At 35.2% G+C, this 25,614-nt stretch overlaps 1 protein-coding gene across 5 annotated transcripts; it reads right to left on the bottom strand.

The window, feature by feature from the left end:
• Positions 1-294: 294 nt before the first annotated feature.
• On the bottom strand, positions 295-25,577 carry WDR60 (WD repeat domain 60). Of its 5 annotated transcripts, none has more exons than XM_019616270.2 (24): positions 25,309-25,577; positions 24,534-24,587; positions 22,715-23,138; positions 22,152-22,204; positions 21,231-21,554; positions 20,294-20,355; positions 19,333-19,381; positions 16,893-16,970; positions 15,512-15,707; positions 13,459-13,561; positions 11,398-11,527; positions 10,772-10,883; positions 10,321-10,415; positions 9,888-10,017; positions 8,855-9,027; positions 8,180-8,342; positions 6,615-6,728; positions 5,943-6,004; positions 5,200-5,251; positions 4,075-4,135; positions 3,720-3,816; positions 3,338-3,469; positions 1,690-1,913; positions 295-591 (listed from the first exon to the last, which is right to left on the bottom strand). In XM_019616270.2, exons 1-24 carry the CDS (start codon positions 25,342-25,344, stop codon positions 420-422), a joined length of 3,096 nt encoding a protein of 1,031 aa, XP_019471815.1. In that variant the 5' UTR covers positions 25,345-25,577; the 3' UTR covers positions 295-419. The 5 variants fall into 5 exon arrangements, with proteins under 5 accessions (XP_019471815.1, XP_010710726.1, XP_031409710.1 ...); XM_010712424.3 differs by having other exon boundaries at positions 19,333-19,384; positions 25,309-25,576; XM_031553850.1 differs by lacking the exons at positions 22,152-22,204; positions 22,715-23,138; positions 24,534-24,587; positions 25,309-25,577 and having other exon boundaries at positions 19,333-19,384; positions 20,299-20,355; positions 21,231-21,320.
• Positions 25,578-25,614: the final 37 nt, after the last annotated feature.

The raw sequence follows: 25,614 nt of genomic DNA, 5'->3' as shown, positions 1-25,614 counted from the left end.
TCAGGCAGACAACAAAAAGCTTTACCAAGCATTAGTGTGTAAAAGACCAGAGATAAAAGCTGCAGTACATTCAGGTTGCTTACCCAGAGGCAAAATTTTATGTTTGCTAGACAAAGGATTGCAATCATTTACTTCTGAATGGAATAATAAAAAACAGTAGTGTAATAGGAATATATTTCAAGAATTTTTGGAAAATATACAAATCTAAAATTCTTTCAATACAGAAATACAGATCATCTTTTTTTAGTACAATAAGCAAAATTTGATTCTGTCATTTTTAGGATAAAATACGTATTTTCAATTAAAGTAATGCACAGATTTTATTTAAAATATATACAAGTAATATACAAAATTATGCTACAAATCTTTTAAATGCAATCAAAAATCATAAATATTTTGTACCAAACTGTTTTCTGCTTCTAACAAGAGTGCAACAGAATCAAATTGAGTTTTTCAGATTCCTCAGGCTGAGGTAATGCCCACTTCTTCTTTATATAGTGAATGTCTATTGCTCCAGAGTTGCTGGCCAGCACAATTCCTAACAATCCATTTGTTTTTTCTGGTTCTCCAAGTAGAGCCATAGTTATAACACTGAAATCAAAAGGGGGGAAGAGGAGGGTGGTATGATCAATCAAGAGAAAATATTTTCACAAGTTACTTGTATTTATCTAAATGATTCCTGGTATCTTCTCCTTATCATAGTGTAATATTCCTTCCCACTTCAAGTCCCACCATCTTCTCTAGCCTTTCACCAGAAGCAATCACTTAATGTAAATCTAAGAGGAAATTTTTCCCCTGTTCACAGATTCCATCATCAGCTTCTAATCCTAACTTAAAATTATTTAAAGCTTGCAAAAATAAACTGGATACTTTTTAGTGGTATTTTCCAAACCACAGAGTAAAACTAGTTAAAAAAATACATTTGCTTCCCAAATTAGCAGCACTTTGCTATCTATAGCTGGAAAAACAATAAGAAAAACTTTCAGCTAGAAGGATATTCACCAAAATAACTTAAGCCTAAGGAAGAGAGATTCTCCCAGGAGTCTTCCCAGCAGGAAAGAAAGAGAGTCCTCAAGACTGTAATTCAGAAAGGCTAAATTGAACTGATTGAGGATCAATCTATAGAATACCTACGTATGCTGTGAGTATAAACTCACTACAGGAACAGCACTGTGAGCCTGCCCTGGTTTTAGTCTTGGTGAACGGATGCTAAGCAAAAATATTGTTTGTGAAAATAAGCACAGTATGTATCTTTATATTGAATAACTTAATGTATACAGGAATCTAAAATATTCTCCAATATATCTTGTGTATTTCTGGGGCTGATCCTGATTCAGAAAGTGATCTTTGTCTTCAAGGAGTCCACTGATTTCAGTGGATGTAACACTTCCCTCCACATGTAAACAGCAATTTTTCCACACACAGAAAAACAGCTGTCCCAGTGATAACATTATTTCTGATTTTGCTTTATACTAAACACTACTTCTTTGTCAGACTGTATAAAATAATGTGTAAATAAAGTTACACTAGATGTAGTTTCTCTAAATTTCACAAGTTTAAAAATACAATTAGAAAAGCAAATTGTAATGAATATTTAATGTTAAGAAATCTCCACCCAAACTCTAAACAAAATGTAGATCATAAGAATATGAGTATTTTGGTAAAAATATAGTACTGTAATGTACTTACTTCTCTGATGGAATAGTTTGTTTTGCCACAGGAAACAAATCATTTTCCAGAAGATCCCAAATATAAATATTAGATGATGCATCGAGGACAAAAAACACAGCAGGTCTTGTTAAAGCCCACTGCAGGGCAATAACAGGCTGCCCATTTGTGCTGTCATTCCACTGCATGAGGGGATACTCTGATGTCATTTGGTGTAATCTAATGCTTCCATCTGAACAGCCAACCTAAACCATAGTCAAAAAGAAGAAAACAAGCAGGTTAAAAATCACTTCAATTCCAGGCATATAAATAAAATTAGCTATCTGAATTGGGTGGCACATATCTATCATATTTCACTATATAGACTATCCAGATTTTAACTTTTAATGTGACCTGGAGTTCAAAAGCAGCAAGTCTGCACTGAGTATACTAGAGTAATCAAATCCACTGATCTTGGGATGAAGCTCCAATTTCCCATTTAAAAGTTTTCAAACTATCAATTTCACTAATACTGTGATCAGCACAACGTGGCAGTAGTCTGACCCAAGTTGAGGTCTGAGCCTTGAGATCAATTCAGAAGGCTACTTAGTGACACAGGTAAACTGTAAAACCAGGAACAGTTTTCAGGAAAACGGACTGTGCTTAACAGTATAATGATATTAAACTGATTCACAATGAACAGCAAAATCCAAAGGCAGGCAGATATCACTGATTCCAGACATTCTGTCATCCTGTGGCCTTCATCTTCACTTTAAGACTCTTAGGATTTTCAAATGACAATTACTTTTAAAGATGACTCTGCAAATTCAGTCAAAAGGATTCTTCAAATACAAACTCTAGATCAGTATCACTTCAAATACATACACTTGTGAAAAAGGAAAAAAAACTTCCACAGAGGTACATGAAAGCTCTGAGACTGCACACAGTGGCACAATATACACCGGAACGCTGTGGCCAAACACATTCATTTTATACTTCAAGCAATCCCAATGAAGTCACGGAAATCATAGCATATTTAGCAATATGCATTATTTAAGAGAGGATCAAGTACAAGTATAAGTAGATAGAAAGTAGATATGGAGCTAGAGTCAATTTACACTGAATAAACTATCACAAGGGAGATGAGTAAAATACTGTGTGTCAATAGGAACTGCAGAGTTAGGTTTGAAGACAGCTGACCACATGCAGGATGCAACTGCTGCCAAGCACACCCCAAGAGAAAGGGGTTGTCAGGAGGCCAGCTGCAAAGCCATGAAGTGGAAAATATGGCAAGGAATGCCCACAGATGCTCCACAGACATTTATTTCACAGGTATCTTATCTCCAAAATGATTATGTTACTGAAATACATACAAATAAGAGTGAAAAGCAGTTTAAGCATCATCACTGCAAAAGTCCTGCTAGTAATGCTGAATTTCAGTAACATCAGAATAAGTTAGAAAGCCAAAGGCATCCATGAGATTGACGTTCGTTTCTGTGAGCCCCAGATCCTCTACCCTGTACATAAGTGAAGTTAGAACATCAGGACAATATTTGTTTGTCACTCTTCTTTGCAGTTGGAGCTAGCTATGTAAATCAATTAACACATCTAGTTAAATTTGTCACACTGGAAAATTTCCCTCGATACGTAATTAAAAATAAACTTGCATTGAATAAAAATATTTTCATACCAAAAAGAGTGACTTTCCAAAAGGGAAGAAATCAATTGCATTGATGCTTATTGACCTCATCCTACTCTCCTGGGGTCTGAATAGCTTTGGAAGAACTTTTAAATCATGTCTTGCACCATGGCCTACCAGGCCCTACGAAAACAAAACAAAGCAAAAATTATTTGCATTATCAGTATTACAAGATAATGTTAGTAATTCAAAAGTTGACATTCATATATTCACTTCACAAAACAGCTACCTTTAAAGGTTATTATTAATAGTTAGCAAAAGTAACCATATTTTGATAATATTCTCAAATTACAAATTTTATATACAGTCTCATGATAAAAATCCAAGTAAATGGGTTCACACCCAAAACCAAAAATGACAGCATATTACTCACAACGTTTGTTCCAACAATGAAATGATTTGGATCAGATGGCAGAAATTTAACTGTCAGTGTTTGAGGCATTCTCAGGCACACATCCTTTGGGAAAAGGCTAGGAAAAACAGACAGGTAAAAGATGAGAAGAATATAGTAAAAGTTTTCCCCTAAAGCTATGCATGTATATTACAGAAACTCTTAATCCAAATGTGCATGAATAGCTCTAGGAAATCTAGGCATCAAAAAAAACAAAAAAAATAATGTAAATACAGTGAAATATCCCTTACTTAACAGTAAATCAACAAAGTATAGGGAAAATTAGCCTTATGAGATGCATATGTAAAATCCAAATGCCCCCATTTTCTTTTCTTACCTGTTATTCAATTCCATGGTAGAGCTATGTACTAACTTCACTTTTCCTCCAGGAATTAAGCCTAAAATTACAGAAATGAATTACTCAAACTGATTCACGAACTCAAAATAAAACCAAAGCTATTAAATATAAGGATACTTCATAATAAAATTGTTTACTGTAGGTGTAATTTCTAATATGTTAATACGTAAGAATTTTACATCATTTACAACAATCTGTTTCCAAATTAAAATCTAAAGAGTTCTAACCTTTGACTTGGATCCCTCATAACTACTTACAGTAATGAGACACTAAGAATGGTTACAAGAAGTTACCCCATGTTACTTGTTACTACTGACCAAAACTCTTCAAACTCCAAAAGTTTTTGCAAATGAAAAGGAAATGAATGCCAGTACAATCAAAGTTGTGCTCAGCCCATTACCATAGCCTTAAAATGTACTCTTCTTCAGACAGAAATACCATCGTTAGCAACTTAACGTAGCCAGGTAAGGCACAGGAAATTATAAAACAAAACTCATCAATAACTCCAGTTAACAATGCTTTACTGCTAACATGTGCTTAAAACCAGACCAGAATTTTAATCACAGCCATTTTCAGACAGGTAAATATGCAAGTCCACATTTTTTCCAAGAACAAAATATTTTTCTTTATTTGGTAACTCAGTGAGGACTTTTTCCTTTTGTTTTCCTTTTACAGAATCTCCTTTCTCACACTGAATTAAGTTCTCTCCCAAAAAGAGAACTTTCACCACCATTTTTGAAAGGGGGATACAAGTAACAATAAAAACAGTACAACAAATTTGGTTGAAACTGAAGAAAGAAAGAATAGCACAAAATCTCATTTCTTCGAGAAAAGTTGTCGAGGACACACAAATATTCTCTGGCGTTACAAGAAATGTGCTCGTCTGTGGTGGCAATCAGCAGCGCAGAATTAGCAGAAGAGATTCAGACAGTAGTGAAGCTAAGGCTCCTGATACCTACCATACATCCCAAAATAGCAAATGGATGCCCTATTCATAATCTTTTTGTCAGCAACATTGCTTTCTCCTAGATTACTTGCTGTCACCACAGACCCTTCTTCCTCCTCAGTAACTTCACAATCTCAGAAGCTTTATATAGTACTTACCTAAATCAGTTTGTGAACCAGCTAAATCCACTTTCTGTAATTCTACAACTACCTGTAAAGTCAATATTCAACATTAAAAAATAAATATTTACCAGACCTTAAAGTTTTTTAAATGATTGTAATAATGTACGCCGTGTCTATCTAAACATTCCTTTAAAGTCTAACCTTACAATGATTACAGGTAGACTCTCCACTCCCTGACAATGTTTGCAATGCTAAAAATTGTTTCCCATGCCCACCAGAAACTCCCCAACGGAAAGCCGAAAATGGGAAATCTCTTCCTATACTTATTTAGAATGGTAGCTAGTACCATGTTGGTTTAACTGGGAATCAAAAAAAAAAAAGCAAGATAATCTTACCCAGAGATTTCTACATTTTGCCTCTTCAACATTTATTTCACATAAATTACAAACATGACTTCTCCCATACATTCAGTACACTCTCTAAACCACTGCGATTCAAACAAAATAATGTGCATGAATGATAGCCAAGGTCCATTGTTCAACTGTTAGAAATAATTGAACGTATTCCTATGAAGTAGAACTACTGATTGCATGTTTTGTGATGTTCCTGTTAATAGTTTTGCCTAGCATTAGGGAGTCAGGTCAAACATTTTGAGAATTCCAACAGAATGGCTAGCAGTGCTGTATTTTGCAGAGAGAAAAAACTCTTATCAGAAACATGAAATTTGCATATTATTATTCTGATGTTATATTCTACCTTTTCATATACATATTACTCACCCACGTATTAAGGATTCCATTTTCATCCATTGAAGCTATCTGAAATGGAGGGCCTGACATTTCTATGGAAGAACAGTAACAATTCATATCCATACAATCACCTTCATCCTACATGATATCAAAGGACTTTAAACATTTCCTGGATTAATGCATTCTCTGAAACTTTTGTATTCTTACAGCGGAATTAATAACGTCTCCTCTATCACACTGCCTGAGAATTTGGGAACATGAGGGTAAAAGCTTCTTCATGGAGGCTGGTCATTTAGGCAAAAGGTGCAGGAAGAAGCACCAGTTATAGTCACACGTTTTAAGAGCTGTCAGATAAGAACACATTGCTCTAATGATACGGACTGGCATTTCTGGACATTACAGAAGGATTAAAACTTCCCTAAAGGCAGTTTTTGAGTGACAACATTTGATGTGGAAGAACAAAGTACTGTCTTGAAAATGGACACTATTACAAGCAAGCACTCTCATCTGATGTGAAACTGCACTGAACGAACACAAGTCAGAACAGAAAATAAGTGAGAATGTTTTATGTAACTGATACTAAAAGGAACTTAGAAGGCAGAATGCAGTTTAAAAAACCCTAGAATTTGGCTAGGACATATTTGTTTTACTAGATACCTAAAGACTCAGGCATACTGATTCTTTGCAGAGCAGCTTACATACCCTCCTGATGGAAGAGGCTTGCGAGACCGTAATTCTGATCAGCATAGAGAGAAGTTGAGACAGGTTCCACTGCTAGTATAGGAGAGGTGTGGTTGACTGAATTTAGAATTCCGTCTGTAAATAAAAATAATTTAAAGTAAGCACTACACTATTTTCAACAAAAACAAATCTGTAACCACTTTTTAGCTTACAGCAGAAAATGATTACAAAGATATACCAAATAATGAATTCCATAGTGAGCTGCTTTTAAAAGTCTTTACAAGTTACTTTTAGAAAGTAAAAATACAATACTGCAAACAGTTTTCTAAATCAGCAAAACACTGTTAGATAAATCAATGTTTCATCATTTGATTTCACTTCTAATTTTCCAAAGTACTGTTGCAGCATTTATGTTGCTTTATCACACATTTCATTAAAATCTTTCATTTCGGAGCCACCACGAAGAGAACTATGTTAATTTCACCCTTCATAAGCAACAGAGGAAAACATAAATCACTGCTTACAAAATAAGAAAGACAAAATGGAAAGAAAATGGCTTTTCCAAAGTATTATTTAATTGACAGTAGTTATCCCTAAATAAACAGATCACCACGTGTTTGACTACCAGCCCACTGTGAGAGTCCAAATGTCTCCATTCTACTAAGAGAAATGGAAAGTCTATCAACAAGCAATTCGTGTCTACTTGAACATGACTACTGCAATTAGATATGCTTGTGAACAAAACAAGTTTGGGTCATTTGTAGTATTTATAGTTCCTCCTCACAAGAGAAATAAATAGAGGGACTAATTTTGCATTCATTAACAAAAAATGATTGTGTGTGATTTTTTATTCTAGGGTACAACGCAGTACAAAGTAAAATGGCACCAAATAACAAATGAGATTGAGATGAATCAAAGGTCAAAATGCTGCACTACACATCTCAGTCCCAGTTTCTCAACATACAACTACATACACTGAATATTTCAGTAAAAGCAATGACTTGCTCCTCTGTTTAAATGTGCATGGAAAACAATGGTAAAAGGCAGGCATAAAGATTCATTCATTTCCATCAGATTCATAAACTGAGAGGCTCTCATATCAATTCAAATGCAGAGTTAATTAATTAGGATTGGGTCTATAGGTATATTACTCATATGCCATAATAAATTTCTTTAGCTTCTGAATTTGTCACCTATAAAGAAGTTTACAAAAAACCTGCATTATTTGATTGTACACTACAGGATCACAGGTGTAGAAAAATGGAAAAACACAATGACAAGAAAATGTAAAACAATGGAAGCACACTCATAAACACTCTGGAAAGTAAACTGCCTTCTGGCTTTCCAGTATGCGATTAACACTAATTTAAGCTATTTCTAATCAATGGAACAAATGGCTACAATGTTCTTATTTGTTGCTGTGCTCCTCCAGTAGGGACTTTAAAGAATCACGCTCCACCCTCAACAGACTAAACATAACCTCTGCAGTGGCTAAACAACACTACTGAGAAGCAGTGTTAGCAGAATTTGTAGTGGAATTGATTCACTGTCCACAAAGTGACTGATCAGAGTACATTTATACCAACCAGTGGAAAATGTTGGAACCCTAAATGTCCAATCAGTTTCACTGAATGTGACGTGAGGATGCATTCTTGTGTCTTCTCGAAGATCCCACACCAACACTGAACCATCTACTGTTCCAGCAAAAACTAACGTTGTTTTACTGGGACTGAAGCAGCAACATAAGACCTGTTAAGTAGGAAAAATATACATAATTGATACAATAGAAAAGATCAATGATTTGATAATGCTGAAATAGTTCCTCTTGGGCATGAAAATCCAGATTACAGGTGTGTGCTGCAGGAGGACAATTTATTTAAAAGTAGGACACGAAACTTCTAGTAGGCCCTCACTGGTCAAGACAGTTGTGTAATCTGCAGGCCCTGCCACAAAGCTGAAGGAATTCAACTGTATCACAGAGAGGAGTAACAAGATGTCCTGACAACATCTGATCCCTGTTTTACTTGTGTTCACCTTTAAACCATGAAATGGAGCCAACATTACAAAAGCAACAGCAAAACAAAGATGATCACTAATTTCTAGTATTAAATAGAATACTGTTTGCTCACTAGGCTCAAATGTGTTTTTTTCTTTTTAGAAGATGCTGTATCTTGCAGCCAGACAAAACAAACAAAGAAACCAACAACAGAATATACATAATAGTGTCATCTATTCAGCTATACAACATTATTACAACATACCTCAGAGTCACATATTAAAACTTTCTGAGGACTGGAGGGCTGCCAGATGTTCCAAACACATATGATGCTCTTTCTGTTCAGTAAAGCAATATCTGCTTTTTCAGGTAATCCATGAACAGAAAGCAGTGCCTGCCTCTGGACTTGAGAGACACACAGGCAGGATATTTTCCGGTCTAAAACATTGGGGAGAAAAAAAAAAAAAACAAAGAAAGAAAAGAAAAAAATCACTAGAGATGAAAAGTTATACTTAGCTGCTGCAACAACAGCTAAATAAGCTAACACAATTACGAAGAATATTTCTGTTAAGAGTGGATTGCTTTTAATGCTATTCAAGAACAGGAGGGGTCAGAGAAGGAATCCAAGAGAAGGAAATAGAAAACAAAAAGGAATAGCTTTAGGAAATTAATAGTATGAGTATTCTGGGTGTGAGTAAGGCAGCGAAAGAGTCTGATCTGATGTCAGTACGTACACTGAAAATTAAGCTGAGTCTCAAACAGGAAACAGCACAGGCCAGAATTCTTGTTCATCTCACATGCTCATATTAGGATACCATTTTTGGGTTATAACAGGTCTTCCTCACACAATTCTGGATATTTTATTTTTCATTTCTCTTTTCATTTGAACTTTTACAGTTCATGTCAAGACGACACAGCACACTTCAAATATATCAGGCTATATTTTACCCCATTCAATGACTTTGCTTTATTTATTACTTTGGCCCTACTTTCAATCTAAAGAGCCTACGTAAAATGACACCCTGTGAGATGGCCTTTGAACAACAGATGCAAGAAGATACAATAGGATATCATGACATCATGCTGATCAGTGGCTATACTTCTGGTTCTGCAGCAGCTAGGATGTAACCCATGTGAAACCATTTTGTATGGAATTACAGCAAGATTAGAACAATTAAAGAAAAATTAGCATTACATCATCTATATCCTGATGTGTGCTGTTTGTACCTCAGTTATGATATTTCCAAACGGAAGAGTTCAAACTATATACTAAGAAGTGTAGAATAAAGCTTCCTTACCGTGGAGGAATGGTTGGTTAGTATTTAACTGGAAGCAGCTATCACTAATAGACAGATTGGTTTGTTGAGATCTTTGTTTCCATCTGGGTTGTGCTGCAGCTTGATCTTCCTCTAGCAAAACAGCAATCACCTTTCAAACATAATTACATTTATAGAAGTAAAAGGGTCATCTTATCTTTCAGTTTTCCTACCGTAGTTTCAAAAAGCAGATGAATTTAATAAACCTTTACCAACTCCCACATTTATTTTATACTTTTACAAATACATCTTAGCACAGATCTGGTTCCATGCCTTTACAGAGAGATGAGCCTCACTGATTGGAAGTACTGTTTAGGAAATTATTTAGATTAGACAGAACAAGTACTATGAGTGATCTGCCACATTGTATCTTACTACCCTTTATGAGTTATGTGCATGAAGTATGTAAGTATACCTGGCCTGCTGATCGAAGGAAATTTGCTAATCTTAGTGAATCAATTTTGGGTGATTGAGCTCCATTTGCTGACATCTCCTGGCCATTTATGGGACCTAGGAAAATAAAAACAACCCAACAAAAAGAAAGGTGAAGCTTGACTCAAAAGGAAATAAATTAAAACTATAAGAACAGTGCAAGTTTTAAACACAAGGAGAGAGGCAGGAATCTACTTCTCTTCAGCAGCAACTACAGTACTGAATAACATGCTCTACAGGGGAGTCATATCCACTACCAACAATCCAGAAGGAAGAAACTATTTCTGCCACATATTCTCCACTCTTTCCATCAGGGAACTCAGTGCCTACAGCAGGTTTCTGTCAACACATCACAAGTTCTGACATTAGGAAGATTCAGTACAGTAAGATTACGTGTGGGTACCTATAACTGACTAACATTAAACATTATTCACCTCCACATACAAGGGCACTTTCTCCTGGATGCTGCGTCCATTTCTCCAATGTCTCAACCTCCTCAGTCTGAATGTCTCTGTCAAGATTGTCCTCATTACACTGAACATAGGCCTAAAGTATAAAGACAAAGTGAGATGAGTAACACAGCTAAGAATGACAACACAGTACATAACTGAATAGAAATATTCATGTTTAAATTCATGTGCTCTGTCTTCAGTTCCTGAATTCAGATCCAAGTATATCAGCACAAACAGTGTAACCATACACACATTTAAACACATTTTGCCCAAGACTATTTGACCTACTGAAAAAATACAAAACACTTCATATTATGTGTATAGACTAAACCCAGAATACCTGGGACAGGGAGCCAAAAACATATAGGAAGTCCTTTATAAAACAGGGAAGGAAGAAAGATCTCTTCTAATGCAGAAAGGAAACTGCCTATTTGGCCCAGAAGCTTTAATATTATTGCTTTATGGTAACAAAAGACTAGACATGAAAAGTAACAATTTGTTAATGAGCTATCTTATTAGCTTTAATAACTTGTTTTGCAAGGGAAACTATTTTCCAAAACAAGAAAAGACATTTTCAGGAAGAAAATATTACAACATTTGTTACTTACCTGCTTAGTGTTCATTTTACCATAGTTCCTAATATACATGTCATACTCATTTACAGGAGGCAAATCCAATAAAGAAAAACTAACTGAGAAGTCCAGATCAATTAGTGGGAGAAGCTCTGCACTGCGTTTTCTTTAGAAAACATTTCAAAAGAGAAACACAAAATTAGTTAAGACCAAAGTACACTGCATTCCACAAGAAAAGTAACTTGATTTTCTGCATTAGCACCTATTTAAAAATCCACTGATCTGTGTGAAACCCCACTGCTTCACTTGTGTAGCTACCTGGCTAATGGAAAATCAATCTTTGTCACAATGGACACAATAATCTATACATTTTGATGTCATAAAATTGTTAAGACATACATTTCAAAAATTTACTGCTTGCAGTACACATTCATGCTACAGTACAGATTGCTTGGCAATGGGAACATTTTTATTGTCTTTTCCCTTTTTCCTTTTTTCACTTTCAGATTTCTTCAATATACTTAGTATAAATTCAACTCATATACTTTATATGTATATATACTTTATACTTAGTATAAATTCAACTCATGCATTTATGGGCCAATTCCATACTTAAGCAGTGTTCCAGATGTACACTTTAGTTGCAATTTCTTCTCAGTAAGATTGTCTTTAAAAAAAGAAAAAGACTGGAGTAACATAAGATGGAATTGCTCTTCCAGTGTTTTCTGTTGGATTTTTTTTTTTTTAATGTATATGGGGAATTTTCACATTTCCCTTTTGGCTGCTAAATTATATTTATTGCATTTTCTTATCCACATTATTTTTAATTCTGCTTCCTAATACATCACCTTTTCAGAACCACTGCGGGAACAGATTGCTGAGACATAATTCAAACTCATGCAAATAGCTTCCTCATTAGAAATCTTAAATGACACATTCAGAAAATTCTTACACTAAATGAACTAGCCTCATCATTACACATACAAGTCCAAAGCTCTGCAGCTCGTATATGGGATGCTGTCAGTCTACTTACAGGTAATAACTTATTATCATAGTATTAAATTTTAGAAACCTTTTCTGCTTCCAAGAAAATGCTAGTTATCTTCATAGGCTAGATACATTCTAAGCACATAAAAGAAGTTACAGGCATAGCTATTCATATAGGTTCTACAAAGTGGTGCTGTATACATTTGTATGAAAGATACATGAATCAGACAATGATGGGGGGAATTCACATTACTGGACTTTATCTGAACTATTTGCTCACGTTCCCTCCATAATCAGGAGAGAGTGACAAATAATTCAGAAGATGATTCTTCAGACAGAGCCTACCTGAATTTCCTAATCTCTCTCCACTGCACGTTGAGAATGCCTAGCCAATGAGCTCACATGAAATTTAGACATATAAATTTAAGCAGTTTAAGTTAGCTTAGACAATTTTCCTTCTATGAACATTAGCCACTGATGAGCAGCCACAAAGTAACAGAATCCAGTACTAACAATAAAACTGGTCCTTAGATTTATGTATCCAGTTTATTTAACAGCAAACTAGAGAGATATACAGTCCTTCACATAAATCCTGGAACTACTGGCAAGTTCCACAAGAAATAAGCATTGCTGTGGTTTTTTAGCATAGACTAGTCCAGAAGTCTCAAATCTAGACCATTTTAAAACCAATAATAACATGTTTTTAAACCAACTCGTGTTATTCCAAAAATGGAATATGCTATTTTGGAAACAGCATGTACCATACAGCATCTTGAACATTTCAAGAAATTACAGTTCAGCAGAGCCCTAAGGCGTGCTCTTTTGTACTGTAAGTCAGTATCTAATTAAATGATTGAAGAATTATACAGAGAAATGACAATGCTGGCAACTCATTGTGTAATAAAACGCTGCACAAACTGATACAAAGGTAGATTTCCACTGTACAATGACATATAACAAAGCCTACTTAAGAATTAATTACTTTTAGGTTACAAAATAATATTCGACTCTAAACCTCACAGGCTCCTGAACTTCAGGTATTTCAAATATAAAGAACAAAAGACACCTTTCATGTTGACATTTCATGTGGATTATTTAAAACACACTTACTTCTGCTTACTAGCCATACTTTGGCTACTTTGTCTTCGATTTGCTGTTTCAAAATCCACGAATATGCCACGAAAAGAGTTTCTGGCAGGAGAGTATTGCATTTCTGTAATATTACAAAATGCTGTTAGTCTTATAATTCACAATTCACATGGCACTAAAACATTAAGAAGAAAGCTGTATAATCAATGAATATAAAGCTATTATAATTATGAAATAAACAAGAGATTGGCTAAGCAGGTTATTTATACCAAAAGAGAATAGACAGAATGCTTACCCACGTCCTGGGCTTGCTGTAAAACTCCAAAGGAAGAATCTCCAGAAGAGATCTTTCCCCACTGGTGGTCAGCTCTTAAATGGGTCTAGGAGAGGTGCAGCCAGGCTCCACCCCTTCCAGCAGCACAGGTGAATTGCCTTCACCTGTGCTCCCATGGCTGACTTATTGCTCACCTCAGGTGATCAATCAGAGGTTCAGGCTGTGATTCAGCAGTTCCCATACAAAAGTATAAAAAGTGACAGATTTATTACCACAAAGCTACTAAGAAGTTACTAGATGGCATATTACATAACCTCTAGCACACTGTTGGTATAATAAGCTTTTTAACTTCAGTAATTGGCCAGCCTTTTCCCCTTATTATGGCCCTTTACCAGTCAATCAATACAAGTGAACACTGTAATTTTCACATTAGAAGACCGATGCAGAAAGCGCCTCTTCCTTTTTTCTCTCATTAGCTGGTTCACACTTACCCTGTATACACTAAAACAACCTATGACCAATTCTAAGTCATACTAAATTCACACACAATACACCAGGTGCTACATCTCTAAAGAAGAATTCACCTCTACAGCTACCAGAAGACTCATTAACAGAAGAATAATTGATGCCACTGAATGAATAACCTAAACACTGAATACTGTTTTGTTTTTTTTTTTTAAAGCAACAATTAAGTTCTGTATTAAGTTCAGTATTTGATATCATCTTAACTTTTACTCTCTTCCCTGGTCAGGTGAAAGCCAAATGAGCTAAATATTTAAGTTCCAGACAGGACTCATAATGCTTCACTTCCTCAGAGAAGAGTGCACTTACTACTAGGCAGTGTGAAAGGGGTTTGAAACTTCTAAATTTTTTACTAGAATGATTAATAACATTTTAACCAAAACAAAACTTTGGAACTTTTTTTAAAAAGTGTAATTTACAAGAATGCAGTAAGTACTGTAATTCAGAATTTGTAATCTCTCTATAAACACTACATATAAGAATTCCATACCCTTCATTAGATCTGGAGCTTCAATAGATTTCTGTTATCAACTCCATATTAATAGTAAAATAATAAGAATTGCATTGATCTACTACAAGAAGAAATCCATCTTGCAAGGTAGTGTTTCTGATTTGCGACAAAAACCTGAGAATCTATTGATACCATAAAGATTCAAAGAAACACACTGCTCTTCTTCTATGACCATCTTAGTTCTGCCATATTCTGTAATAACTAGAGTAAAAACTTATCTAAGATACTTTTTCACAATGCTATTCTGCCTTTCACAAAAGTAGAGAGTGTAAAGGAGAACCACAAGTGTAGCTTGCTAAATAAAGAGATCTGGGGCTCAGAGGTATCAGATCAACTAAATATAAGACTGCACCTTAAAAGTGATACAAAACTATACATGTAAGCAGTATGTGCTTTTTTCACTCCCTATCAGAGAAGTGACTGCAATCTTGATTAAAAGAAGGCCAATGAATGTCACCAGAAGACTCAAACTGTTCTAACACATTTCAAAATCCAGACCTCCTCATCCTTCCCTTACCCAAAATAAGACATATTAAATGTTAGTCTGTACATTTTTATACTTCACATTTTCAGTGATTAGTAATGCCTCAGAATCATTCTTTAGCAATATGAGAAGTTGCAGCACTTACCCACAAACCTAAGTGACTCATCCAAAAGACCAGATTTCTGCCTCTTGGCAGACTTCAGGAAGAAATGGCCTGTTTACTCAGAAGCTGTATGGGTTACTCATGCACTTAATATAAAAAGACTGGTCCCTACTCACATACCCATGACTGGTTCCTGTTTTTCTTTTTTGATTTTCAGTGGCAGTGAAGTACAGATTCTATCATTTTCTGCATTAATCGCTCTTTGAATTTCTTCAATTTCTGATGGTTTGGAAAAATGAATCCCTCTTTCTTTGTCTTCTGTATCTCCTTCTTCACTTTTGTCTTCATCATAATCATCAAAATCATCTTCATAATCCTTTAGAAGTAACAGTATTTCGATAACTAATAAACATGGATTACAGATGTATTCTTCAAGATCATCTTAACAAATTAGGAAATGCTTTCCTAATAAAAACAAAATTCTCATTCATATGGCTACAAATCTTCTGATTGAATGGAACTTAAACATAACTACTATTTCATATAAAAACAAGTGTGCTGATACTGTTAGTATTTTAACCAAGGGAAGAAAGTCCCCTAGTGACATTCTTCAGTGCCTCAAATAAGATCCTTTCTCCTTTTATTTTTTTTAATATCCTAAAGTAGGGGCTATTTGTTTAGGCAAATTATGTCGTCTTTAAAGAACATGGTGGTATTCAGTACTGTAAATGCTTCATACCCATACAGAGTTGTTTATTTCCTAGTTAAATTCAATGCCTTCAACGGCATCCTCAAATTTTCCTAAGGTCCATATCATCTGTTTTCAAGTCCACCCTTAAACACATAATAACAATTCCTTTAAACACAGCTAAGATAATTCATCTCATGCTCACAAAATCAGTTAACCTAAGATAGGAAGGAGCATTAGAAGTGCTTCCTTATCTCCACTGAATGCAAAGGGCTACTACAGTGGATACCTCAAATGGGCATCACACCTAACCTCAGTGGAGGTGAACTCTACTTTAGCTGAACAAAGATGACAATGCAGTTGGTTCAGCTAGTAACAAAAGCCCATTTGGTATAGTATTTTATCTTTAAACTAAATGAAAGAGAACTAAAAATAAGAGAGTCCAATCAAACAAATAAGTGAAAGGACTGCTATATGTCAATACTTTTTCCAATGTAATTTTGCATTAAAAAATAATGAGGGCGTTTTTTCCTCATTAAATTGGTAATATGCTGCCATTATTTAAAAAGTACAGCATTTTTCACAGAAACCTATTTAAATAATTGAGAACCAGCCAGACAGAACAGGCATCTTATGAAGACTTCAGCAAAAGAGAAAGTTGGTTCCCAGTCACCAATGGGATCTAAATAAATATAAAGTGTTTCAACATAACATTCTAGTTACATAGTTAGATAGCCATGTTAAGGTCACCAAAATATCAAAGTAAAACTCATTCCACATCCTTCAGTTGACATTTCTGTAAATAAAGTTAACCAATGTTTTGACACTTCAGAATTATTTCAAAATAAAGGATAATGTTATGTTTTTACTTACTTCAAAATCATCTTCATAATCTGCTGAAAAGTTACCCAGCTCTGGGTCTGAATTGTAGATGTGTGTACCTTTAACTTCCTAAACAAAAGCAGTAATTGAAACTGTTACACAGAATCACCAAAATCATATTTTGTAACAACAAAATAAAACCGTTCTATTTTTAGGGGATTACATAAAAATATCTCTATACTTAAATCAAACTGCAGGACTCTATTTGTTGATGAAATAAAGCAGACGTTGGAACCAGGAAAAGAGATACATGCATGCAATGCGAAAGTAAGTCTTACAAATACAAAACCTTGTTAACATTCAATTCTCAACTATACTTACATGCAGTAAGATTTATGGTATCCCTGAAAAAACTTCAGAGAAGCTGCCTTTAATTTATTGAACTTGTTTAAAATAACTAACATGATAATAACCCCAACATAACAAAAAAAACAAACCAAAAACTTAACCAACACACATCATCCCATCCAATCTTCAGTCAGTCACACACTCGATCCTTTCATGACTGTTCAAGAGCTTCCTGACTCTTCAACAGGACCAGGGATTGGAAACTCATGAAATTCATGTCAGCAGTTTGTCTAGCTCAATGCCTACAATCCCATTTCTATCAACTGCAACTACAGCATGGATTGGTAACTACCTGTTTTTCAAAGAGGTATCTCAGAAGTATTACAGATGTTATAAAAGCATAGACAGCTTATATGGATACCTTGTTTTTCAGCCATCAAAGTGGCAGACCTAGTACTTAAGCACTTGTATTTCTGGCTGCCACTTTCAGTCATTTCCCAGGCCAATCTTGGGATCAAGAATAGATTATATTAGTTAGGCTGTCCATTTGGAACAACGTGGACAAAACTGGGCAAAATTTCCCCGTGGAATTTGGCTTGACTACCTCCTCCTAGTTTGCCTTCTATTGCCAATGAAGACAGAGAAATTAATGCAGAAGACCAAACCTACAATAATTAAACTGCTTATCTTTCCCCACAAATTACAGAGGTAATTCAGGGAAGTTTATATCCTCACCACAAAACAACTCATCCCTAAAGGTGAGCTAAACCTGGGCCTTAATGATTAGTGCAATGCCAGCTACAACCTGGAACCTCAGCTGTTGGAAACAATGGAGGAAAAGAATAGTCTGAATGTATTAGTTGATCCAGCACAACTCTCAACCACAGTGAAAAGAACTGTGCATATTAAAGAAATGTTGGAAAGCTTTTTTCAGGAACACCTAAGTATTTATGTCCCTGACAGTACTATGCTACGCACTGATGACAATTTGCATTCACTACTGAGTTCAGCTCTGGCCACCCATATTCAAGAAAAATGAATGCAAGTTGAAACAAAGAGGCAGATGCTCGGATGATGGGAGGAATGAAGAGTTTGCATTGTAAGGATCATCAAAGGAAGGTCAGAGAAAGAACAGAGATGCCTCCTATAAACTCATTAAGAGAAGAAAACCTAAAAAAGTATTTAAGCTAACCTTTAGTCCTAAAGCAAGAATAACAGATATGAATAGGAAATTAGAACAAAAGAATAACAGATAACAGAGGTCTTAGAACAGTCTTGAAACAGATGTATTCGTAGCATGAAAACAGGTTTTAATCGAAGTTAAAACATCTGAGGTTTGTATGAAAGATAAATGGCTGCCCACGACACGAGAATACAAAAAAGCATGTCTTCCATCAGTGCTACCACTTTTTCTCACATCAGAGCCCTACCCATAAAAAAAAAAAAAAAAAAAAGAAGCACCAAAAAGAACTTGGGTTTTGGAGGATGGTTATAAACAGTTCAAAAGATCATAAAATATTTTAAAGCTTTTTATGATAAAATTATGCTTTATCTGCACAGACGGTTCCAAATAAACCCAAGATAATGGAGCTTGCATACTACACTTGCTGAAAACCCAGGTCTGTCTGCACCTGTCCATTAAAAAACAAATAAATGAATGAATGAACACCCTGCCTGTTATAAAAATAGGACTTTCTTATAAAATTGGACTTTCTTCTTTCTTGTGGCAACTGTTACAAGTAACATAGTACACTGCTAGCTGCATTTTGTTTGGTTTACATTACTTTTTATTCACCTGTGTCAGCTGTTTAGAGAAACTATAGGTAACTGTAGATTATTTACCTTACATATGCCTGAAGTCCTCCCACCTACTGAGAATTACTTTTTCATGTGCAGAAGATACTGATAGAAGATTAATATATGGCTACCTTTAATGCTTGGCAAATTTACACAGCTCTCTAATGTATAGTACTCTCTAATGCTACATCCGAAAAGAGAGTGTAATAGATATCTGAAGATCAGTGAATATACATAAATATTATCTCAGAATGGTAAAATGGCATTGTATTGAAAATCATACTGTAACTGTTATTAATCCAAAGAAAAACACAACATTCTAACATCCAAAATCAAGCATTTTTACCTCTTGACTTGCGTCTCTTTCACTCATTTCTCCTTTATCCTTCCCATTCCTTCTGAAAAACAGAATGTCAGTTTTAACAGTTAACTCAGAAGAAAGCATGGTTGCTTTTTTTTGTAAGAAAAAAAATCACTGTTTCTTCCTGCAAATGAAAAAACCCCCGAAACTTTCCAATATAAACAGGAATATTTCTACAAGCACTTTTATAGATCTCTTTTTGATATAAAGTAAGAATGAAACTTCAAAGAGATTAGACAGCCAAGAATTGCAAAATAAAACTTATCCACATGTAATATCAGTAATTCCATCAACTTATCCACATGTAATATCAGTAATTCCATCAATGCAAAAGAATAATTAAAGAGGAAAAAAATTTGAAACCCATACATATTCATTTTATTAATACCTGCAGTCAACTGGACATCAACATAATACTGGTGTAACATGTGCTCATCTATGTAAATCATGGTCTGATATTCAAAGCTGGCGGTTCATTCAGAGGGTTTCTTTATGAGGACAAAATAATCAGGGAGAAAATCAAGAACCACATCTGCTCCTTAACAATTTCTTTGATTATTTCAGAAACTGAGTATCAGACTTCAAGATTGTTCAGAGTTCTTCTTAATATGGAAGAAAGTGCTCACATACACTGGCGGTTGGACTAACAAAGATGAAAAAGCAACAATAAAAATAGGGTTTGTCATAAGCCTTACATTTGTCCACACGAGCACATAGTGAATTTAAGGTGGTAAAACAACAGCATTTTTGTCTCCTGAGCTAAGTGCCTAGATTAATATATCTGTAGTTTTGCAAGGACAGCAAAATTCCTCCCACTACCGTGGTGCAGAAAAAAGAACAAACAGAATATAAATATACGCATTTTTAAATAAATCATACTGGAGTCAAAACACTAGGTACTATATGTACTATATAGTACACACTCATTTTAAATCTCTGAATTTACCTTACATGCTCATGGCTCATTTCTTCTCCTCGATTCTCCTCCTCTGTTTTGTGTTCACTCTTCTGTAAAAGAAATCACAATATTCAAGTGTCAGAAATGCTAGAAGGAAGCATGTATACATGCCTATATTAGTAGTAGTAGTCATATTTAACAGTAAAACATGGTTTATAATAAATTAATTGCAACAACACATTGGTCATTGCTTGTAAGACGTTCTGTGTATTAACTATTTCAGAATACTCTCCTCTTTACAGCTACGCTAAAGAAAGAAACCAAAATATATGTTATACACATGACATGAGTTTCTCCTGAACATATTAAATACTTGGGAGAGTAAAGGAAAAGGGACCTTGAGCCTTCTCCTTTATTTAACATAACCTCTAAGCATTAACTTATTTAAAGAATACTTTAAAGTTACTACACTAGTTAAGAATGGTTTCCCAGTATATGACTTGACTCTTCTAGTCTATATTATGAAGATATGCCAAAGTCTGGAAGTGTAATCAATAGGTCATTCAAGACAAACTTCCTTTTTATCTATGCACGAACATCAGAAAAAGGAATGTAACTCTGAAACAGAATCATCAGCATAGCTGAGTATATTCAGCAACAGCTACTTGAATAAGTCACTACATTTTAATGAATCTCCAGCCTGCTCTTGACTTTTGAATGTCACAGTAATCAAGAATTTTATTAAAAAAAAAAAAAATCTGACATACACAACTTTCCTGTTTGAATTTAATGGGTAGAATCAGCTCTGGGTTCCAACACTTAAATGCAGACACAGTATTTTAATCTACCATCTTAGCCTTAAATTTCAAAAAATGCTGACATACAACCCTACCATTTCGATTGTTCACCTTATCAGTAATTATATGTAAACAACAAGAGCAAGTGATAAGGTAATGCTTTTAAGTGTAAAAACAAAAACACTAACCCTAAGATCAAGCTTCTTTCTTTCATTTTCCCCACTTTTTACTCTTTTCCTATCTTCTGCTGGTTGTCCTCTGTCTCCATGGGAATATTCCTCCGTAGATCTCTTTGACTTATGTCTTTCTTCCTCTTCTTTTTTGTAAGATTTATGACTTCTCTCTTTTGAAAGTCTGTCTTTTCCTGGCCTGATGGAATGTTCTTTTTTTTCCCTGTATCTCCTTTTTTCTTCTTTATTTAATTCTTTATCTTTCTGCAACTTGTGTCCATGTTCACCTCCTCCAAATTTGTCTGCTAAAAATGTGTCAATGCTGGTTTTCGTATTATTATCCTGCAAAATAAGAAAAATAACACTGAAGAGCTAGAAAGCTCTACAAGATTGTTTTATCTTACAAATACGTTGTTTAAATGGATAAAAAATGGACAGATTTGCTAATTATCTATTTCATTCTGCCATTATGGATCTCCTGGCCAATTTTTTTCAAAAGCAATGATGCAGAAGCAAGTTTTGAATTATCACAACACTTCAGATTCCTGTATTTCTTCAGGGGTATTGCATAGTTTACTACTGTCTCTTTTGATTACATATTCTTCACATACAAATTTAATTAATTACCAGGTCATCTATCATAAAACAATATCCTTGCAACAAAGCATAAATAGTAGATGAGAAAATCTAACGAAGCTGTACAAAAATAAAGCTATATTTACAACCCAAATTCCTTTTTTTTTAAAAAAAAAAGGAATGAAGTATCTGCTTAAAATAGAATGGCTCAGTCATGTTTCTTTGTATATTTTGTACACTTGTGAGAACCTTGCTTTACATGCAGCTCTTGAATTTCTTGGGGAGTGTGGTCTGGTCCAGTTTCCTTCTTATTTTACAATCTTATGTTACTCCATCACAAAACATGGCATTCTTTTTCCTTACCTTCTTCCCTGTATGTCTTCTTTCTTGCTCCTCACCTCTTGTTTTTTCCTCTTCTAAAAATATGTAAAAAAAAAAAATGCACATTTTGTACTCAAACTTTATACATAATTAACTGTAGAAAACTGCATGTAGAAAACACTATTTCGTTGACAGTGCCTCTCTAAAACATACTAACTTTCTAAAATAAGATTATGTTGAAATTCTCTGTACAAAGCCTTCCACTTTCCTGATGAACACCTCTGTTCTTTTGTAATGGTTAGAGTAACTACACATGCTACTAACTACTATTTGGGATTCAAATGCACTGAGCAGCAAAGAATGTACGGGCAGAAAGGTGCTTACCATTCTAGTCAACTAACCAACAAAAAAAGTGAAATTCATTATCTTTTCAAAGAAAGGAAAACCAGCATCAAAACTAAAAAATAAAAATAAAAAATATGCCACAGGATTCTGTAATGACACATATTTCATTAGGTACTCAAACCTGCTTGTCTTCATCTTCTCTGAATTTCTACCTTGAAAACAAATATTTCAAAGTAAAAGAGCAACACAAAGCAACTTACCCAAACGATGCCTGCTTTTTTCTCGTCTTCTGTGATGTCCTTTATCTCTTCCTTCAAATGATTTCAGATTATTTTGCATATCTGTTTGCTTTATCTCATGTCTTTTATGCATTTTATCATGTTCTCTATTGCTCTCCCTGTCTTTATCTTTCGGGACACTGTATCTTTCCTTCTCTAAACTTGACTCTTTAAGCTTATCTTGATGTCTCTCTCTGTCTTGATCTCTGTGGCGTTCTTTTCTCCTTTCTCTCATTTTATCCCTGTCTCTTTCAACAGATCTCAGTCTCTCTCTTGTTCTTTCCTTGCTCTTCCCTCTGTCTTTGTATTCATCTTTATGAGTGCCTATGTCATGACCAACCTTCTCTTTCTGCAGTTTCTTTTCTCTGTGCTTTCTGTCTTCATTTTGACTCTCTAACTGTGATGCCTGATGTACCAAAAAAAGAAAAAAAAATCTGTTAGAAAGAACATATAAGTGAGATTTATAAGATGCACTTCCAATGCATGTGAAAAGATTTTGGTAAAAAAAATACAGTAGAACTGTGCATTATTCTGCTTACAGTCAGACCAAAAAATTATCCGAGTGTCTTAAATCGTTTAGTTCATGTAGAGAAACCGTGCCACCTTGTAAAATATATAACAGAAATAAAGAGTAATGATGGATAACTGGACATCCTGCAATTGCCATTAAAATAGAAGACTAGGTTTTACTTGAACAGAAGGCAGAACACAACATAAAAAGTTGTAAAAGAGAATTTTTGGCATAGATCCCATGAGGATGCTACTATCCCTGTATCTTTTCAACATTATAAGAGGTTATATTTGAACATTTCTGAAGCATGTACCAAAACTCCCACTGGTTTAGCTACATCCAAGATTTTGGCTATTTATTTAATGCAGAACAAACAGAACTTTATTTGATTACAGTCAATGAGTAAAGTGAATTAAACTTTATCCATCTGTTTCACAGTAATGAGAGCCCAATCACTATTTCTGGTGGGACCAAAACATTTCAAGCCAAATTTGTTAGCTTTATCTTACGTGGAAGTAGAGGAAATATTACCGAGTATCTAGAAAGTACAAAGTACTTACTACAGCACTGGCACTGAACTAATGGGAAGCTTTGAAATGCAATTGGCAGAAAGTTAGGTAACAAACAAGTAGAGTATCTACTGATTATCAAAGAACTAATGAGTATCTGCACAAGACAGAAAGAAAGATGAGCATTGGAAAACAGCTTTTAAAAAAATAGTGATGAATGTGAATAGTGTTACTGATCACAGCATGAATATGTATTGTCCAAGAGATAAAGTAATTAGCCAGCTTAAAAGCATATGACAACGTAACAGATAACAACAGCAATTACAATACAAAATGCAGATATAGGAAACTGAGTAAGTATGTACAAAGCAGAACTGTAACTTGGATTTGGGTGGTTGGCTAATCAGACCCCATTGTATAACGTGATTCCCACACCAGTGATATCATCTCCATTTACTTAATTATGAAATCTGAGCAGTAATATTATATGACTTACATAGCTAAAAATGGTTGAATGTGCCAGACACTGAACATAGCTGGACTAGACAGGTTCCAGAATAGCCCATTGTGGAAAGAAAGATAATAGCTATGCATTAACGACCTGTACTGTTTGTATTCAACAGTGCAGTTTTAAAGCATAGCAGAAAAACCTTGTGGAGCTAAAGATCCCCGAACACAGAGTTCCAAGTAGAACAAGCAATCATACCTCTCTGTTTAGACTGTCAATAGATACCACCTCTACAAGGTAAGTTAATAAAAAAACTAATAGAAATGAAGTTACCCTAAGATGTTTCCTAAGTTCTTCTGATTTCCAAGTATCTTCTTTGGTTCTTCTCTAGAACAGAAAAGATAGCAAGACAGTAATCAATTTCAGTGAGAAGTAAATCACTTAAAAATAACAGCTTTTCAAAGACAAGGATCAAGATATAGATGGCAAGTAATGCCAATTTTGTTATGTAAACATTAATTTGATTTAGTCAATGCATATATGTTAAGGTACTTTCTTATCAGGTACTTGTAATGTATCTGATTTGACTAGACTTGGAAGAGGCTTGAAGCTGAGACTGCTACTGGATTAACCAGCTGTTTCCATAAAACCTCATGGCCAGTGCCTACGATGACAGACAGAACCCTTTAAGGAAGCTCAAAATTCTTCGCTTTTTAAAGAATGGCCATTCAATAATATTACAGACCAAGTGGGTAAACACAGCTGGGCCACACGCCTTTGGGAAGTAATCAGTGTGTCAATGTTACTGGCTTCAACCCCCTGCTTCTACCTTCAAAGTCCGAGTCAGAGACTTACTTTTTAGTATCTCCGAGGTTGGAAATGGTATGGGGAACCAAGTTCCAGGGTTTGAGTATGAAAAATGTGAAAATGTTTGCCTTATACCATGTCATAATTTCCCTCACTGGTGTTTAGGGCTGTTGTGTTCTCTCACTGATCATTTCAGTAAAGACTTTGGCTCCATCTTTTCCCACATAACCTCTTTAGATACTCGAGGGCATTGGCAGATCTCTTTTTTTCCCTCTGGCTCCCTAGCTGCTTTCCCACTTACATGACATGCTCCAGACCGCAGCCACCTCACTGCCATCCTCTCATTTCCAACACGATTTGCCTACTTGAGAGCTCTCGAAGAGCTAAAGAATGAAGGCCATTCCTCCGGCGGATAACACGGAACGAGGATTATTCCATTACAAGAATAAGGATTTCCTCACTACCACCATTTGACTGACATCGCTGTGCCAACAGAACCGGGAGCCGAAGGAGCGGCGCAGGGAGCCCCAGGGAGTGCAGATGAAAGGAACGCGGGCGGCAGCAGCGACACCCGGCTGGGCGAGGGGACCTCGGCGAGTGACCCGGC

Source organism: Meleagris gallopavo, chromosome 6 (assembly GCF_000146605.3).
Source record: "Meleagris gallopavo isolate NT-WF06-2002-E0010 breed Aviagen turkey brand Nicholas breeding stock chromosome 6, Turkey_5.1, whole genome shotgun sequence".
NCBI classification, from domain to species: Eukaryota; Metazoa; Chordata; class Aves; order Galliformes; family Phasianidae; genus Meleagris; species Meleagris gallopavo.
This window is presented reverse-complemented; position numbering and strand designations above follow the sequence as displayed.

What these genes read in the sequence shown, in the direction of transcription:
- WDR60 (XM_010712424.3), bottom strand. Translation starts at nt 25,344, where the DNA reads ATGGCAGTGAGGTGGCTGCGGTCTGGAGCATGTCAT. An exon ending in ACCATGGAATTGAATAACAG is followed by an intron (nt 3,817 to 4,074) that starts GTAAGAAAAGAA and finishes TGTTTTTCCTAG; the next exon opens with CCTTTTCCCAAAGGATGTGT. An exon ending in TCATTGTTGGAACAAACGTT is followed by an intron (nt 3,470 to 3,719) that starts GTGAGTAATATG and finishes TTGTTTTCGTAG; the next exon opens with GGCCTGGTAGGCCATGGTGC.